The 18,614-nt window shown below is 37.5% G+C and overlaps 1 protein-coding gene across 1 annotated transcript in view; it reads left to right on the top strand.

Moving 5' to 3' along the window:
* SMOC2 (SPARC related modular calcium binding 2) overlaps nt 1–18,614 on the top strand; it is a 303,541-nt gene that overhangs the window by 147,603 nt on the left and 137,324 nt on the right. The window contains exons 5-7 of the mRNA XM_075203490.1: nt 6,566–6,613; nt 14,449–14,499; nt 14,961–15,035. Of these exons, the coding sequence (XP_075059591.1) occupies nt 6,566–6,613; nt 14,449–14,499; nt 14,961–15,035 (174 nt within the window). The remainder of the gene's footprint in view (nt 1–6,565; nt 6,614–14,448; nt 14,500–14,960; nt 15,036–18,614) is intronic.

Raw genomic sequence — 18,614 nt, 5'->3', positions numbered from 1 at the left:
ATCAGGATCAGAATGGACAGAAGAAAGATGACTTTAGGAAGCATCTGACAGGGTAAGGAACAATTAGCAATAGGGTTAGAACTCCGTCTCTTCTCTCTGTACCCGCTGCACAATTACTCTGTGAAAAAATTGAGGATAATGTTATCCTCAATGTTATCCTCAATTTTTTCACATGATTTATACAGTGGAGCGTCATATACATGGGGAAATGCGGTATTTATAAAAATGATTGTCAGAATTATTTTACACTTTCATGGAAAGCACAGATTCAGTTTATGTTCATGTTGTGGTAGGTGTTATATTGAAAGCAGAAATTGTTGTGCACATGGAACATATTTAGGTTTAAAAAAAAGTAAACTCTGTTAGACTTTAGTATGCAATATATAATTGTTTGTGTGTTGCTGAGCTAAATAGTCTACCCAAAATGACAAGTTAAATTCAAACTTGTCTTACAGTACACTGAAATGGAGAGGGCCAAAAGTAATGTAAACAAGTCAAAAGTTTACATGGGTTTGAGTAAATGACTTGATAAGTGTTAGGAGTTTTATATATATATATATATATATATATATATATATATATATAAAAAATTTAAGTGAATGGAATGTGATAGTTTTAAAATGAAGTCTAAAGTAGAATTGGTGGTATGGCATTCCACTGCATACACCCACAGGGCAATTTCTGAAGATGTGTCTCTGAGTGCAGAGATGAGGTGTGTACCTTCACCAGGGTATTTTGCAGAATGTCTTTGATGCGTTTTAAAATTGATCATCCTTGTGTTGAATTTACTACATACAGTATATGTTGTTTGTTGAATTTATTAGTACATTCCTTACAAATAATATTTAACTGTTAATACGTCATAGATAGTGAGAGACATTTACGAAAGAATGAGGAGTGCAAACATTTACATCTCGCTTTGTGCTTAGCATACATACATTTGCAGAATGTTTGCAGCATGAATGAAATAGTATTGCATCTCCAATGAAAGCCCAAGTGTGTATACTACGTGCCTGAGGAGGAACACAGAGTTTCCAGCCCCCATAGTAAGTCGGGCAGGGCTCGATGTTTATGTTCCACCCTCCAGAGGCTCCTATTTTGCTATTCCTTATTGTACTATAACATGTTTGCCTGGATCTTAGATTATTGCGTAGTTCTTTCTTTCCTTGTATAATTCTTTTTGGTCCCCATTTATTTATTTGTGGCAATAACAATAATTTACTATTGCCGCTTGCCATAGCGATAGAAAACCAATGACTGCCACGATTTACTAAGGTAGTATCGCCGAAGCAGCTGAGTCATTCTTTTTACAAGTGGGGGCTATCACTGACAATAGAACGGTAATAGTCTTTGTTTGAGAGAAGCCCTATCACCGGCAAAAACTAGTGTATGGCTTTTTTATGTTTCTCAAATACGCCTGTTTGACCCTTATCCTGGACCTCACTCACTTATTTTGGAACCACTCTAGATTTAGGAAAACCTTCACTAAGGTGTTTTTATTTTTAATAGCTTATTGAGGGCTCTTAATATTTATACATTCGCTTCAATTCCTCAGCGATGTATATTTGTCATTCACATCAGTCTCTGCCCCATTGGAACTTACAGTATAAATTTCCCAAAACTCATAGACAGGGATACAAGGAGAATTTTGTCAGCAGCCAATTAACCTATTAGTATGTTTTGGAATGTGGGAGGAATCTGCGGTACTCGAAGGAAACCCATGCAAACATGGGGAGGACATATAAACTCCATACAGATAAGACCATGGTCGGGAATTGAACTCCATGACCCCAGCACTATGAGGCAGAAGTGTTACCCACTGAGCCATTATGCTACCCATAACTTATTCTGCCATTAGATAAAAACTCAATCTAAGGTCACACTTATGATTATTATTATTCTATTCTTCTACTTTTTACACGAGACCTGTAGATTTACAGGATGTACTGGTCAGCTGAATCTTGACTTTGTCCTGGTAAGCCGATAAGAGCACAATGAACAGGACAATAGGGGAATTAAATAAAGGCTCATAGGAGGCCTTTGCAACTAATTTGCAAAATATTGTAAATAAAAACTGCATATGTTTTGCTAAGTAGATGAAGACAGTGAAAGTCATGAAGCTAATGATCTAAAAGTGGTAGTCTATATTGATTAAAGGGTTTTTGTACACAAAATAGAAAAATTAAGTATGCACTGCTGGTGGGCACTACATAGTAAAAGAATAGCGCTCATCCATGGCTGCCTTCTTTCATCTTATAAACACCATTGCCTTTCAACACCTTGGTATTATTCTCTACAAACTCCACTAAATTGAAGTTAAAGCATTGAGGTGCACTTGGGGCAACAGTGTATCATTCAGACCCTCTATACTTGACTTAAAGAATAGTCTAAGTCATGCATAGAGAGAGAGGTTAACAAATCCTAATTCCAATTGAAACTCACAGCACTTTGCTTCCACTCAGAGAGGTAATAAAAGTGCCAAAAAGTGTTTGTATGAACAGTGGGATCAGCCAGGGGTGATTACTATCATTTTAATGGTTTTGTTGGCAGCACATAGCTAATACTTTTGTGTGGAGAAACCCTTTTGCTGCATATGTGTTAAATGCATTCAGCACAACTCTCATCTATTTGCTTGGTGTGAGAATCCCTAAAGAGACCTTAGTTGTCTTGAAAGCTTGTTTTTAAAGAATTCAACACTATTCAACGAGCCAATTAAATATATTATTTTAATACCCCAACTTTTCATAGGTTACTTTTACCAATGACTTTACCTGTACAATACTTGCTGCAGCTGATGGTCTTTTAACGGAGAGAATTAAAAGAAGTTTGACTGCCATGTACTCCTGTAAAGTGCTGCGCACTACAGTAATTTGTTTCTCGAAATTGAAGAGAGGTGGTTCTGATAAATGAGATTTCTTAAACCACATGCTGTTTGTGCAATCTGCTGATTGGTAAAGTTACCATTCCAGAGGTCCACATATTTTTTTCCAGGGTGAGACATGGGGAGAGCTCCTCATTGTTTATATTTCGACCCCATCAAAGAGACAACAGCCCTGTGCTGAACAACCTTGGGTTCCCACTGTGACAGAGGATCCCACTCTGTGGTTTTTCTTGTTATAGTGTGATCTGGCCAAGGCTGCATAGCGCTGGTGCTGATAAAAGATTATAGGGGGCCATGGTAAACTCCCAAGACATAGCTCAATCACACAATAAAATCGGATGTTCTGTACCTGGTGTTATCATGCAGTTTCGCTTTAAAAATTGAGGTTTGTACAGAAATCGAATGCAGTTTTAGACAAATCACTACTTAATATATTATGTGATTTGTTTTTGAAAACCATGCCCGATGTATGTCCTATTTACAGGTGCAAATCAAGAAACAAAATTTTTATAAGTCTCGGCCTAAATAGTATTTTTCTTTTTCAGTTTTTGACTACAAATTGATTTGAGATATGTTGTAAAAAAGATATTTAAAAAAATTGACCATAAACTATGAAGTTTTTTTTATAAAAAAAAAAGGTAATGCCAAGTGATCCGGTTCCAAATTAGAACTCTTGCCAATACTGTGAAAGCAGTGATACAAAATAAAGTCAGATGAAAAAGTGTGGTAACTTTAGATTTTTTGCAGGCAGTTATTTACCTAACGCTCAACAAAACACTATAATAATGTAAACCAAATGAAATTTCATCTTGAAAAAAACGCAGTCAAGAGCAATTGAATTTGAAGTTTGTTTATTCTTTGCAGGCAAATGACAAAAGATCATTTTGAAGCAGAAATGTATAAGGAAAGATCCAAATTCAAATTTTACAATACAAAGAAAGCATTTATAATTAGGAATGGATGGATTTACATTTCATGCTCGATCATCTGTCATTTTCAAGGCTGAAAAAAACGGATACTCAGTAAAATTACATTTATACTGTGCAGTGGTAGATAAATATCATACAGCAGATGCCAAAGTGTCATATATACAGATAATATACTGTAAATGTGTGCATTCCGATGCCACTGAGATGCCTTAAACCAGAGAAAATAACATAATGACATAGCACTACATAAAAGAATAGAACATATTGTGAGTTGCAATAAATGCAGCCTTGGGGGTTATGATGTCATACTGCTTACATGGGGATTAGGTAGCAAATATTTTTCGCCATCCTCTCAGAAATTCAGAGCTATGTTATCAGATATAAATTGAATCCTAGACTACTGTGTTCATTACATTTAATATACATTATACAGATTAATAAATTCACTAATATATATTTATTATATATTTGCCATTTACACATTTATACATTTCCGTAAATTATGTCAAATTTGCATAATTATGCGCACAATACTACATATCTAAAATAATTCTTAGGACCAAGGATTAGAGTGGAGATTTGTTTTGATTTTAATGATTTTATGTTCTGTCAATTAAAATAAACAGAATTAGCGGCAATAATCGAATGTAATTATTTGACTGCATCTGACAAAGCAAAGTAGCTGTCATGGACTGGAATATTTAATTCCTCCAGGTACTGCATATTGCAGATTTTTATTAAAAAAAATAAAAAATAAAATGTAAGCTCAACCAAACTTCCCCATTGAGGTAATTGAGCATTTAACAATACAACAATTATAAATAGACATAAATTTATCATAAACCATCAGAAACAATACAAAGTGCCACAAAAACTGCAAGCATAAAACAGTTTTCAAAACAGATATTTTGTTCATGACAAAATGGAAGTATTCACAAATTCGAAGACTGAAAAGTGGTAAAATAAAGAATGAACTAGGATCACTCAGTTTAAGTCCCAAAGATGGCTACCAATTCTAAAAGAATGATAACTGGTTAAAGATGTCAATTATTTCAATGATGTTAATTTACGCCCATTTTGTGGGATGCTAAATTGTGCAATTTCAAAAATTGTCCATTCACTTTTAATGCTAAAATGTCTGGTTAGCTTTGGGTAGGAAAACAGGGAAAGGTGTGGAAACAATAAGCAACATTGACTGCTTAACTAATGGTGTTGTATTTGTCATTGAAATGACTGGGAAAGTTTCACAAATAAATTTTATACATTTATTATCCACTACAACAGAGAAACCATGAGTGTGGGGGTTCCCCTTTCATAGTGGAAACCAGTGTAAGACTGGTCAAAACAGAATGGTTCTAGAGATTGCCAGTCATGTGTTAAAAAGTTTTGGGGCTCTTCTTAGTCTTCAGGACTGTGGCTGTAAGGATATTGAGGAAGATCCCTACGACCCCTGTCCATTATAACAAAATAGCAAGAAAAAAACAAACATTGGCACAAATAAAGTTTATATAAACAAAACACCACTGGATCCTTGCTTAAAACTTTTCATTATAATGGAATTTCTACATGTAGTACACAACACTATTGAAATAAATGGGCCATTGACAGTAATAGGAAAAACAGCACAATGCTGGTGTAACCTTGTTTGTTATGCCATAGTTGGTATGTACAAAATGTCTGGCAATAACTATGTGAGAGAGGCCAAATTAAACTTGCATTTTTCATTTATCAAAATAGAATGTGTTACAGAACAGCATTATTTTACATGATTTTACAGGTTTGGATAACACATAATAAAAATGGAGGTTTAGTACCAATTTAAATTAATTATTGTTAGGGTTGCACCAATCCATATTTTAGGATTCCACTAAATGATTAAGTATTTTACAAAGGAGTAATCCAAATGCCCAACTGGAAACTAACCCTAATTTGGCTTTTAAAATTAAGAAGGGGATAACTTGATGATTAAAAAATCCTATTGGTAATTTCAGTTACTGAAAGTGAAATCAGGATGTGGGTTTAATGGGCCATATCTCCAAAACTTACAAAACATCATTAGGATTCAGCAGAACTCTTGATTCTATGGATCTCTAATTGCTGTAGAATAAGTTTAGCACATTATATTCTGATCTGGACAAAAATGTTGTTATGTAGAGAAACTTGGACAGAGGTAGAGAGTTCAGTGGTTTGATGTTAGTAACATCTGTACAATTTGGGTCATGGAAATATTCTGTTATATTTTCGCTTATGAGAATGAGATCATACAAAAATGATACAGAGGATGTTGTTTGGATTTCAATTATTCTGGCTTTGTTACAGTTGTATCTTCCTCCCTCTTCTATATTTCAGTAAAGAAAGAAATAGCATATCAGTAAAAATAACTAAGGGCTATAAGATTGCTGTATGTCCGTAAAACCTTCCTGTTTGGTTTCATTAATGACTTCTGACTTTATGAAATTAGTGGTTATAATTTTTGACTATTATTCATGGGATTGATCCAATATAAATGCTACATGAAATAAAGTGTTAAATAATTGTACTATACATGGGAGTCCAAGTAGGGAATGAAAAATGATGAGGACTTGCAGAAGAACAGTACTGAGAATTAAAATGTTCATGAGCATAATTAACTCAAATCTGATGAGGACTGAATGATAAACCTCTATATCCAACATTAAATACCTGACAATATGTAAATTATTTACTTTGATATGAACATATGAAACGCAAACTTAAACTTTGGATCTCTTTTTAGGGTCAATAACAGAAAAGCTTCCACAAAGAGAAGGTGCTGGAAAAGCAGGTATTTATGTTTACAGATTTTTATGTATATATATATATATATATATATATATATATATATATATATGTGTATATATCTCTATATATATTGTGGCAAGAGCCCGCTACTGCTGAAGCACACGCGAACAACTTCTTCTTTTTATGCAGCTATATTGCCAGGGTGGGAAAATATATTTGACACCGTATGAATTTCACACCGATTCTGGAGACCCTAAATGCTAGCTAGACATAGACCAGCTCTCTAAAGACCAGCCAGCTTCACCAGCATTGGTCTCAGTGAACAATGAAAACAAGCAAGCTTTTATACATGACACTCCTCCCACAGGCCTAGCTTGATGGGAAGGTGACACACCCACCTTCCCTTTAAGAGGAAACTCCCATAATGGTTCTGTTTGCACTAACAGACACACCCTGTCTGTTTGCTGTGAGAAAGGAGCTTCCAAACCATGTAAGTTAACCAAACTTTAAACTATTGTTTGTCACACATAAGTCTTTGCCTGGTTTATCATCAATCTAGGTACAAAACTGCACCAATGTTTTACTCTGCTTGCACGCTTTCTTTGCATATTTTCAGCTAAATTCCTCCCTTTGTTAAATATCCCTCCCCCTAGCGTCTCCAAATAGGGGAACGCGGACTTCGCGAGGAGCGCATATTTTTGTGACAATGCATCTGTATTCTTGTGCAGAATCCCAGGTCTATGTTCTACTGAGAACTTGAAAGGTTGCAGTGCCAAGAACCAGCGGGTTACCTTGGCATTTACCTCCCGGTTGTTCTGCATCCATCGTAATGGTGCATGATCTGTTATTAAAGTGAACTCTCTGCCTAGGAGATAATAGCGCAGAGCTTCTGTAGCCCATTTTATGGCGAGACATTCTTTCTCCACAGTAGCATATTTTTGTTTCCTCATAAGCAACGGAAGCAACTTACCACTTAGGTACAGGACAGGATTTTCCACTCCATTCTTCTCCTGTGACAAGACTGCACCTAAGCACACACCAGAAGCATCAGTTTGGAGGAAGAACCTCTGGGTAAAATCCTGTGCTTGTAGTACTGGAGAGGAACAAAAAGCTAACTGTAGGTCAGACCAGGCGGCTTCTGCAGAGTCAGACCAGGTTAATCTATCCAGACAACTCTTTTTTAACATGTCCGTAAGTAGAGCATCTCTAGTGGCAAAGTGGCTTACAAACTGCCTGTAGTAACCTACAAAGCCTAGAAAGGTTCTTAACTGCGATTTTTTTCTGGTCTTGCCCAATTTTTGGCTGCCTCCACTTTGTCTAGCTGGGGTTTTACACGCCCTTGACCAACAACGTACCCCAAATATCTGGCTTCTTTCATGGCTATGGCACATTTCTCTGGGTTAGCTGTTAATCCTGCTGACCTTAATAAAGCTAAGACCGCCTCAACTTTGACTAAATGTGATCCCCAGTCTGGGGATCACATTTAGCCAAATCACTATATTGTCAATATATCGTCCAAATAAGCGGCAGCATAAGTTGTGTGAGGTCGTAGCAATTTGGACATGAATGGGGTGCCCTGGTCTGTGAGACTTTCCTTGGGTATACCCAAGCATGTAAACATCAATACAAGTTCTCTAGCTATGGTGCTGGACTTTATGTTTCATAGGGGAATTGCTTCTGGATACCTGGTTGCATAGTCAAACACCATTAGTATATATTGGTGCCCACGTGCAGATTTTTCCAGTGGCCCCACAAGGTCCATGACTATCTGTTCAAAGGGAACTTGTACTATTTGTATTGGAATGAGAGGTGCCCTGTACATGGGTTTGGGACAGGTTCTCTGACAAATGGGACAGGACCGGCAATACTTTCTCACTGTCATGTGTACACCGGGCCAGTAAAACCTAAGCAGAACTCGTTCCTGGGTTTTATCCTCCCCTAGGTGTCCCCCACAGACATGTGTGTGTGCTGCTTTTAACACTAGGGGTACATGGACCTGAGGAACCATTAATTGTTCTACTTTTTCACCCTGTACAATAGCAACTCTATACAGAAAATTATTTTTGACAATAATATATGGTATACCTTCTGCAGGTTGGGCGGCTTTCGCTACCCCATTCACCTCAGTCACACTTTTAAAGGCATGTTCCAAAGTGGCATCATTAAGTTGGTCCAGAGCAAAGTCCTGCAAAGGAAACAAAATTGGTATTGCGGACCAGTCCGTATCCTCAGTGACAGGCGGGGTGGGCTCATCTGTGACATCACCAGCCAATGCTAGTTTGGACTATCCATACTCCCCTGCAGGTGGATGCTTTTGTGGAATTCCTGCTGTGACTCCCAGGATGGCATTCCGGTTTGGCGATTCCCAAAGATCGATGTCCAGATGTTGTGGATTCTTAGGCGGCTCCATTAAGACTGGGCTTCCGACCGTTGCATCAGTTGCCGGCATGTCCGTCCGGATCCGCTCACCGTGGACCTCATTAAACAGTGGGAAGTCTTGCCCCAAAATGAGTACATATGGGAGTTTGGGTGCTATGGCAGCTACCACCATAACGGTTTTGTCTTTGAGTGTGACTGGTAGTAGTGTTCTTTCATACTCCTCTGTGGTCCCATGTACGCAAAGAACCTTCACCTTGGGCAAGGTTTTGGTTGATTAGCACCGTCACCCGGAACAAACAAGGACTTCTTGAAGTGGGACTTATGGTAAAACAGCTTGGGAAAGCAGGCCCAATATGTGCCACCGAACAGCCATGGGTTCCGGTAGTTTAGGACACTCACCACATTCAAAGCACTTCAGATTAGACACCTTTGTAACTGGCCCTCTGTTCGTAGCATTTTTGCCATTGGGCCCTGTGGCAAGGATTGTCAAACCTGGCTTTTGGCGTGGAATCGGCTTTGGCACGAATGCAGGTTCTTTAGTCCTTTGCTGTAGCACATAAAACCTCTCTACCACTGTGGCAAGCTCTTCATAAGTTTGTGGGTCTGATTGCAGCACCCACCTTTGCAAATCGCAGTTCAGCCCCCGGTTGCAGTGATCTATCGCCAGAACTTCAATAATCCGAGAAGGTGTATTCTCCTCAGGCTGCAACCATTTCTTTAAAACTTTAGAAAGCTCAGCCAATTGCGCTCTCACCGGCTTTTCTTTATCATAGCACCATTGGTGATAGCGCTGGGCTCGGGCTGGCCCGGAAAACCCCAATGCGAGCCAATATTTCAGACTTTAGACACAAATAATCAGAGGCCCGGTCCTCATCTAGATTCATATAAGCTCATTGAGCTTCACCAGTCAGATATGGCGCCAGCCTTTCAGCCCAATCTTTAGGAGGCCATTTTGCCCTTTTTGCAAGTCTCTCAAAGGACACCAGATATGCTACTACGTCATCAACTGGCGACATTTTCTGCAGAGCCGGACTGGGTGGTTCATTTCTGTCATGCCTCACCTGGCTTAACTCTTCCCTTAAGTGCCTGGTGTTTTCCACCTATGCCTCGGCGACTCGTAGCATCTGAGCTTGCTGTTCTTGCTGCACAGTGGGTTCTCAGTACTTCCTCCATGTTAACTACTGCGCGGGTTGGGTAGCAGAAACTTGCTTCCTGAAGTATCCCACTCCTGACACCACTTGTGGCAAGAGCCCGCTACTGCTGAAGCACACGCGAACAACTTCTTCTTTTTATGCATCTTTATTGTCAGGGTGGAAAAATGTATTTGACACCGTATGAATTTCACACCGATTCTGGAGACCCTAAACGCTAGCTAGACATAGACCAGTTCTCAAAAGACCAGCCAGCTTTCCCAGCGTTGGTCTCACTAAACAATTAAAACAAGCAGGGTTTTATACATGACACTCCTCTCACAGGCCTAGCTTGATGGGCAGGTGAGACACCCACGTTCCCTTTAAGAGGAAACTCCCATCAATGGTTCTGTTTGCACTAACAGACACACCCTGTCTGTTTGCTGTTAGGAAGGAGCTTCCAAACCATGTGAGTTAACCAAACTTTAAATATTGTTTGTTACACATAAGTCTTTGCCTGGTTTATCATCAATCTAGGTGCATAACTGCACCAATGTTTTACTCTGCTTGCACGCTTTCTCTGCATATTGTCAGCTAAATGCCTCCCTTTGTTACAATATGTATGTATATGTATATATATATAATATATATATATATATATATATGTGTATATATTTATATATATATATATATATATATATATATATATATATATATATATATATATATATATATAATATATAATATATATAAATGCTTAGTGGCGTCTGTCTGTCTGTGTGTGAAAAAAAAAACCAAGTTGCAGCGCCACCTGCTGGGCAGAGTTATACACTGACCTACTAACTTCTTAGTGTGTGTGGGAAAAAAAATTCAAAAAGGGCTGAAATTTGGTAGGGCTCAAACTCATTTTCGTGAGGTAATTTTACCTCATGAACACACATGTGTAGAGGCGTGCGTTAGTGTGTGTGTGTGTGTGTGTGTGTGTGTGTGTGTGTGTGTGTGGAAAAAACTATTTTCTCAGAAAGGGCTCATCCAATTGACCTGAAATTTGTTATACTGACATTATTTGACAAAAAAATTAGAATAGTCAAGTCAGTTAACTTCCATCATCCCCCCTTCCCCCTGTGGGAGGGGTAGTAAAGGCTAAATTTACGAGTTGAGGGGTCAAACTCAATTTCGTGAGGTAATTTTACCTCATGAACACACATTAAAAAGGCTGCTTGCATCGGGAACTAACGCTCTTCCCCTGAGGAGGCCTGGGCTAGGTCCAAATGCATGACAAGAACCTTTTTAAGACCTTAAGTAGCTTGATTTGACTAGAATGCATGAGTATCATGCACGGGTTAACTTGTGTGTGTATATATATATATATATATATATATATATATATATATATATATATATATATATATACATATATATATATATATACATGCACTGATCAGCCACAGCCTTAAAATCACTTGGCTAATAATGTGTAGGGGGAGGGGGGGTGACAAGACTCGGCTCAGCAGCTTATTAGCACCATTTTCAATGAAAAAAATGCAGGTGGCCCATTGACCCAGCCCAAGATGGACATGAGGGCAGGGGCAGTCGTGCCGCTTAAATGCCAAAACAGCTGTGACCCATCGAGGCATGGACTCCACAAGACCTCTGAAAGTGTCATGTGGTATGTGGCACCAAGACGTTAGCAGCAGATCCTTTAAGTTCTGAGGTGGGTTATCCATGGTTCAGACCAGTTTTTCAAGCACATCCAACAGATGCTCGATCGGATTCAGATCTGGGGAATTTTGAGTCCAAATCAACACCTTGAACTCTTTGGGATGTTCCTCAAACCAATCCTGAACAATTTTTGCAGTGTGGCAGGGCACATTATCATGCTTAAAGAGACCACTGCCATCAGAGAATACCATTGCCATAAGGGGGTGTACTTGTCTGCAACAATGTTTCGATAAGTGGTACATGTCAAAGTAAAAATCCACATGCCTCCGCCAGCTTGCCTTCTTCCTATAGTGCATCCTGGTGATATATCTTCCCCTGGTAAATGACACACCCACACAGCTGGCAGACTCCATGATATAAAAGAAAATATGAGTCATCAAACCAGACCACCTTCTTTTATTGCCCCACGGTCCAGTTCTGGTGCTCACTTGAATGCACTTTCAGCAGTGGATAGGGATCAGCATGGACACTCTGACCGGTCTGTGACTATGCAGAAAGCTGAGATGGACTGTTCATTTTTATACCTTTTGATCATAGCCAGCATTAACTTTTTCAGCAATTTGTGCTACAGTAGCTCTTCTGTGGGATTGGACCAGACGGGCTACCCTTTGCTCCCCACGCACACCAATGAGCCTTGGGTGTCCATGACTCTGTCACCAGTTGCCCTTCCTATGACCACTTTTGTTAGGTACTAATCACTGCATAGCAGGAACACCCCACAAGTCCTGCTCTTTTGGACATGCTCTGACCCAGTCCTCTAGCCAATTTGGCCCTTGGCAAAGTCGCTCAGATCCTTACACTTGCCCATTTCTCCTGTTTCTAACACATCAGCTTTAAGAGCTGCCTAATATATCCCACCCCTTGACAGGTACCATTGTAACGAGATAATCAATGTTATTCACGCCACTTGTCAGTGGTTTTAATGCTGTGGCTGATCTGTGTATATATGTGTATATATATCTATGTATATATCTATGTATATATGTATATATATATATATGTATATATATATATATATATATATATATATATATATATATATATATATATATATTTACACACATACGCACACTCTGATGGTATTAACCTTCACTATAATTAATGTTTTACCATTCCACCATAAATCCCTAGTTCAGATGATAATACCTTGAATAGGAAAACAATAGTACACTAGTTGAATATAGATGCATATATATGCCTGATTTATGTGTATTTTAAAAATAGTACAATACGTTTATTTTGTGTTCCTTGATAAATCAAGCCCTATGTGTCTATTGCTGGACACTGCACTATTTATTATTGTGGTTCCAGCATTCTGAAATAATTGAAACAGTGCAAACCCCCCCAAAGAACAAACATAAATATTCCTCACTTGTGTGTGACTAGATCTTAATAAAACGGCACCCAGTCTAGCGCTGAGGGATCTGCCCATTCTTATGTGGTCAAGAGTGTGGGGGTGAGACTGTGTACTAATCCCCAGCCTATTACAGGCCAGACCCCATCTGGTGTTGGGTATGGGCCAAAGCCCTAAAAGGTGACATCTCTCCATCCCCCATGAAATTGCAGTAGGACCTAATCTGGTCTTTAGGTACCAGAGGGAAAAACAGGTGTTAATCTATACTAACTCCAGAAGTAGCACCTTGAGAGTCTTCCATACTATAGTAATAGTTTGAAATGTTCCATTTGATGTTATCAGTGACATCATTATCATATTATTTTATGACTGATATAATCAGAAAACCTGTGTATATGTGTGCTTTTCAGCTTTTGTAAAACCTTAACTGTACTTTTTATAAAGCTTTACCCCAGTCAATTTAAATATGCTAAAACTGTTTGCTTCGCCTTAACAGCAAGATTCATAGATTCAACTCTGTACACACAGATAGCCAATTTTAAGATTACTTGTATGTAAATGTGTTTTTATTTAAAAGTTGACATTACTTATTGTTTAAGAATGCATTGTTTTGTAGAATATATAACCATGTCGTACAGTTGGTGACTTTGCTTATTAGACACATTGCAATTGATTTCAAAATATATTGTATTATTTGTAATTAGCCAACTACTTTGCCTAAAAACTACAGGTAAGTCATGTGGATGTTCTATTGCAGATTTGTTAAAACATTATTAAAATGATATATAAAATATACATTTTGACTGTGGCTATAAGGAATGTTCACTATGAGAAGATACATTAGCACAAATTGACTTCCCGCAAAGTAGTGGTTCTTTACTAGTCTGGTCTGTCTGTTAACATACATCAACTACTCTTTGGGCAAATCAAACTTATACCCAGATTCAAATGTAAAAGTATCTTGAGATCCACTTGGATTTGAATACGGGTGCTTGTACGCTCAAGTTCTGTGCTCATTATAAACAACATATATAATATAATATAATACAACTTAAGTTCGAAGATGAATCAGGCCCAATATATTTACTTTATATTCAAGTAGACAAGGCTAGGAGAGAAGCAGAACGTTCACAGGTTTATATCAACCTGTAGACAGAGCCTTAGAACATTCACAGTGTTAAAGATAACATAAGTGGAATTAAGTGTATATATACAATGTGTTGTCAGTGTCCTAAGAAAAGCTGTCATCAAAATATGTTTAATTTTAAAGTGCCTTTAATTTTTTTTTTATAGATGATGTTTCAGTTCCATCGCTAGAAACACAGCCTCAAGGAGATGAGGAGGGTATGGGATTTTTACTTATTGTTGTGCTCTGTTTTAGTTGTTTTGTTTTTTGAAGACCGAAGAAGTCAACATGATATTTTCTTTTATGCATTTACTACTACCAGAGATTTTGCTAAGGAAAACATTCATAATGACAGTTTTTTGACTAGAATACTTAATACTTATGCTGTCCAGACGCAAAAATGTTAGTGGAGGAGATGCACATGGTTCTCAATTAAACCCTTCCAGGACCATGGATAGCAGATGGGTCATTATAGACCATTGTAGCAGTGTTAAAAAAAGATGGATTTTTTATATTTTCTCCATTCTTGCTGGTTTTCAGATTGTTGGTGCGGACAGGAATGTTGGTTCATATGTATAATTACTATTTGTAATTATATATCGTTATACAGGCAATTACATAAGATCTTACATATGTCTCTGAAAATGTCAATTATATTGTTTTTGTTCTTTTATCTTAGATTTTGCATCTCGCTATCCTACTTTATGGACAGAGCAAGTCAAAAGCAGACAAAACAGAACCCATAGGAATTCAGGTAAAGCATGCTATGCTTGTACATTTGAGTATTGAAAGATAAATCAATAAATAGATAAAGAGGCAAATTAAAATTTGTGTACCAGTAGATCTTGCAGATTCTGATCTTATATTGGGGTCCTTGGAATACAAAAATGTTTACTTACCCAGTGCCATACTATATACAAATGAGATACCTTTTATGTCCTACCATCCATCATCAAGACATCTTTCTGTGAATTCATTTCGACAGTGCCATACATTTTTTATCTTTTTATGTCCAAGCAAATCCAAACTAATTCCATGTGTGTGTTTTAAGTAAACATATGGTATATTTTTAAGGTATGTTTGACTAGGATCTGTGCACCTTATTGTATTAAATCTTCATCTCCTGCTCACCTGAGATATCTTTTGTTTCCAAAAGGGCAGGATTAGTACAAAAGAACATGAGAGTATGAGGAAATCAGAAAAGATATGGGTACCAGTTCAATGTCAACAAAATACATGGTGTATAAGATCTATTACATAGGGTATTACAGCTCAGAAAAAATAACTAAAATGTTCATGTCAACTAATCTGAGTTGCTAGTGGAACTGTGGCCAAAGGGGCACCTTCCTTCATATATGGTGGACTTGTCCCTGCATTGTACCATTCTGGAATAGAGCACACACTATTATAAATTCAGTATCTGAACAACCAATACCTAAAGATCCCTGGACATTTATGTTATCTCGTCTCCCTCAGGACGTGGGTTCTGAAACTACAAAACTTGTAGCTCAAATCCTTGCAGCTGCTAAAGCTCAACTAGCCAAAAATTGGAAGCTACAAGGAAGCCCCTAATCTCTGCTCTTATACATTTAACTGGAATATCACAAGCATAGACAGAATTACATACTACCTCTATGACAAACAGCCTAAGTTTGATCCCATATGACCCCCCTGGTAAATTCAGAGAAAACTGTTCTAGAGGCTACTCTTCCCTGAGCCACACATACATATCCCACTATTTGGATATTCCAGAAGCTGACACTTCTTCATTATTGCATAGGATATATAACTTCCAGATATGTAAGTTATCTTGTTTATCTTAGAGGTCTTAGAGCCATATTAGACCGCACTTTGCAATTGGTTATATTATGTTGTTGTAGGTCCAGAACCTCAACCTTTTCTCTATTATGCATCTGTTTCTAAATTTTCCTACCCCCTGCCACTCACCCCCCGCTTCCCCCTCCCTGTTCATATGAACAGCGAGGGGGAATAAATTAATAGATTTTCATGGTGGGACTTAGGCCAAATAAAGTCAGATACTAGAGTGAGACAGAGAACTTTTTATATTATTGTTTATACTTATTAATTGATATGTTTAGGCTCAATGGCTGGACATGCCAGCAATGTTTGATCACTTTGAATAGTAATATAATACTAACTGATAGGCCAGCTAGGAGTATGGTAAGTGCTCTATTTTGCAGCTAATATTCCAAAGTGACATGGATTGTCTCTTGAATGAAAGAGAGAGAGAGAGAGAAAGAGAGAGAGATAGAGACATGGGGAGAGAGAGAGAGACGGAGAGACATGAATAGAGAGAGAGAGACATGGGGAGATAGAGACGGAGAGACATAGATAGAGAGAGACGGAGAGACATAGATAGAGAGAGACGGAGAGACATGGATAGAGAGAGACGGAGAGACATGGATAGAGAGAGAGAGAGAGAGATGGATAGATAGAGAGAGATGGATAGATAGAGAGAGAGAGATAGATAGATAGATAGATAGATAGATAGATAGATAGATAGATAGATAGATAGATAGAGCGGACTTTCAGCAAGTATTTAAGAAAGTAAATTTTACTTTTTTCAATCCCAAACCACAGTTTCTTGTGAGTTAATACCAATGAATATTTGCTGTTTTCTATAATCAGCCAAAATGAAACACACACCATAATAAAATAAATCTGCACTATATCTAGTTGATCAACTTTAAGTACATGATGTTCATAGCTTTATATGCAGTTGTGGAATTATAAAAGAGTCTTTTCTACAAAACAGGTTTTATGACAGCTAACAGATAATAATTAGGTTCCAATCTATCTCCAAAAATCTATTGCTTAGTCTCTTCAGAACTGTAGTACTTTGTACAACTGTTTCTAATAGTCAAGCCTTTCAAAGTAGATTTCTTGATAAAGTTACAAAGCTGGGATTTCAAATAAAACATAAATGGCCTCTACTTTTGTTATTACTTGAAGGCCCTGCTCAGCCTCATAAATCAAAAATACTAACAGCATGACAGAAACATATCTCCATTTTCTGTTTGTTTTATGAATGCCAAATTCAGGGTAATATCAAAACACAACCTTAAGGCCAAAATTATAACATTGCCATTGTTAAGGATGAAAGGAGTTGAAAACTGTAAATACACAGATCAAAGGAATTTTATATTTTACTTTGAATATCATTTTTAGACATATTAGTCATGTAACTTTAGATGCCATTTTCTGATAAGAGGCTTCCATGCATGTAGGAAAATTAAAATTACGGCAGGGTAAGTTTTTTGATTTCCTACTCTTTCAGCTCATCTGTTTTATTCTTTAGCCACCAGTCCTGGGGTAAATGATGTATCATACCCCGGTTTTTTTAACTCGCCGGGAATCGGCGAGTTGACAGCTAAAATTTAAAGTGGCGCTGGCTTGTAAAGGCAAGCGTTACCTTTACAAGCCAGCGGCGCTTTTAATTTTAGCTGTCAACTCGCCGATTCCCGGCGAGTTGAAAAAACCGGGGTATGATACATTTACCCCCTGGTGTTATTTTGAAAACAGGTTTTTAAAGTGGATGTTGTTTCCCTCCTACAGTAATAAAAGTTTTTTTTACTCGTGGTATCTATAGTAAATTATCAATATTTGCTCTGGACGCTGTCTACAACTTTATCTTCTGTAATTCATTTTAACATATTTTATTCAGCACTGACTTAAGATGTGCTGATAAAGGACGTATATGGAAGATAATATGTGTGTGTATGTTAGGGAATTTAGACTGTAAGCTCCAATGGGACAGTGACTGATGTGAATGAGTTCTCTGTACAGCGCTGCGGAATCTGTAGCGCTATATAAATAATTGGTGATGGTGATGATGATGATGATGATAATATTGTGGCTAATTTTGGAGGTAACTTTTGGAGGTTTGTTGTTTCTTATACTACATAAGAATTGTTTGTGTGATGATTTTTTCAATATACAGTGCTGTTTGATATGTTGGCACTTTTGAAATTAAAGCTAATAATAATATTTTTTTTTACAAACTAATAAAACATATAAGTAATTTATTACTATTGTAACATTTTTTAATACACATTATTTTTTAATGAGAGCTAGGAATATCATCACAGAGGTACAGTATGTGGCATATTGTATATAGAATTAATGCTGGAGAAGGGCCTTGTGTGGAGATTATTTTCATGTCATAAACTTAGTAGGCCCACCCTTGGGTGACTTGCGGGCTACACATTCTCCGATGACAGTATTTGAAATATAGGAATGATGAATAAAGCAGACAACCAGTAGATAGTGTGTATGAACTGTGAATGTGTAATGTTATATATATATATATATA

The sequence above is a fragment of the Mixophyes fleayi genome, chromosome 3, assembly GCF_038048845.1.
Source record: "Mixophyes fleayi isolate aMixFle1 chromosome 3, aMixFle1.hap1, whole genome shotgun sequence".
Lineage (NCBI taxonomy): Eukaryota > Metazoa > Chordata > Amphibia > Anura > Limnodynastidae > Mixophyes > Mixophyes fleayi.
The sequence above is the reverse complement of the archived record's forward strand: the minus strand, read 5'-3'. Positions and strand labels throughout refer to the sequence as shown.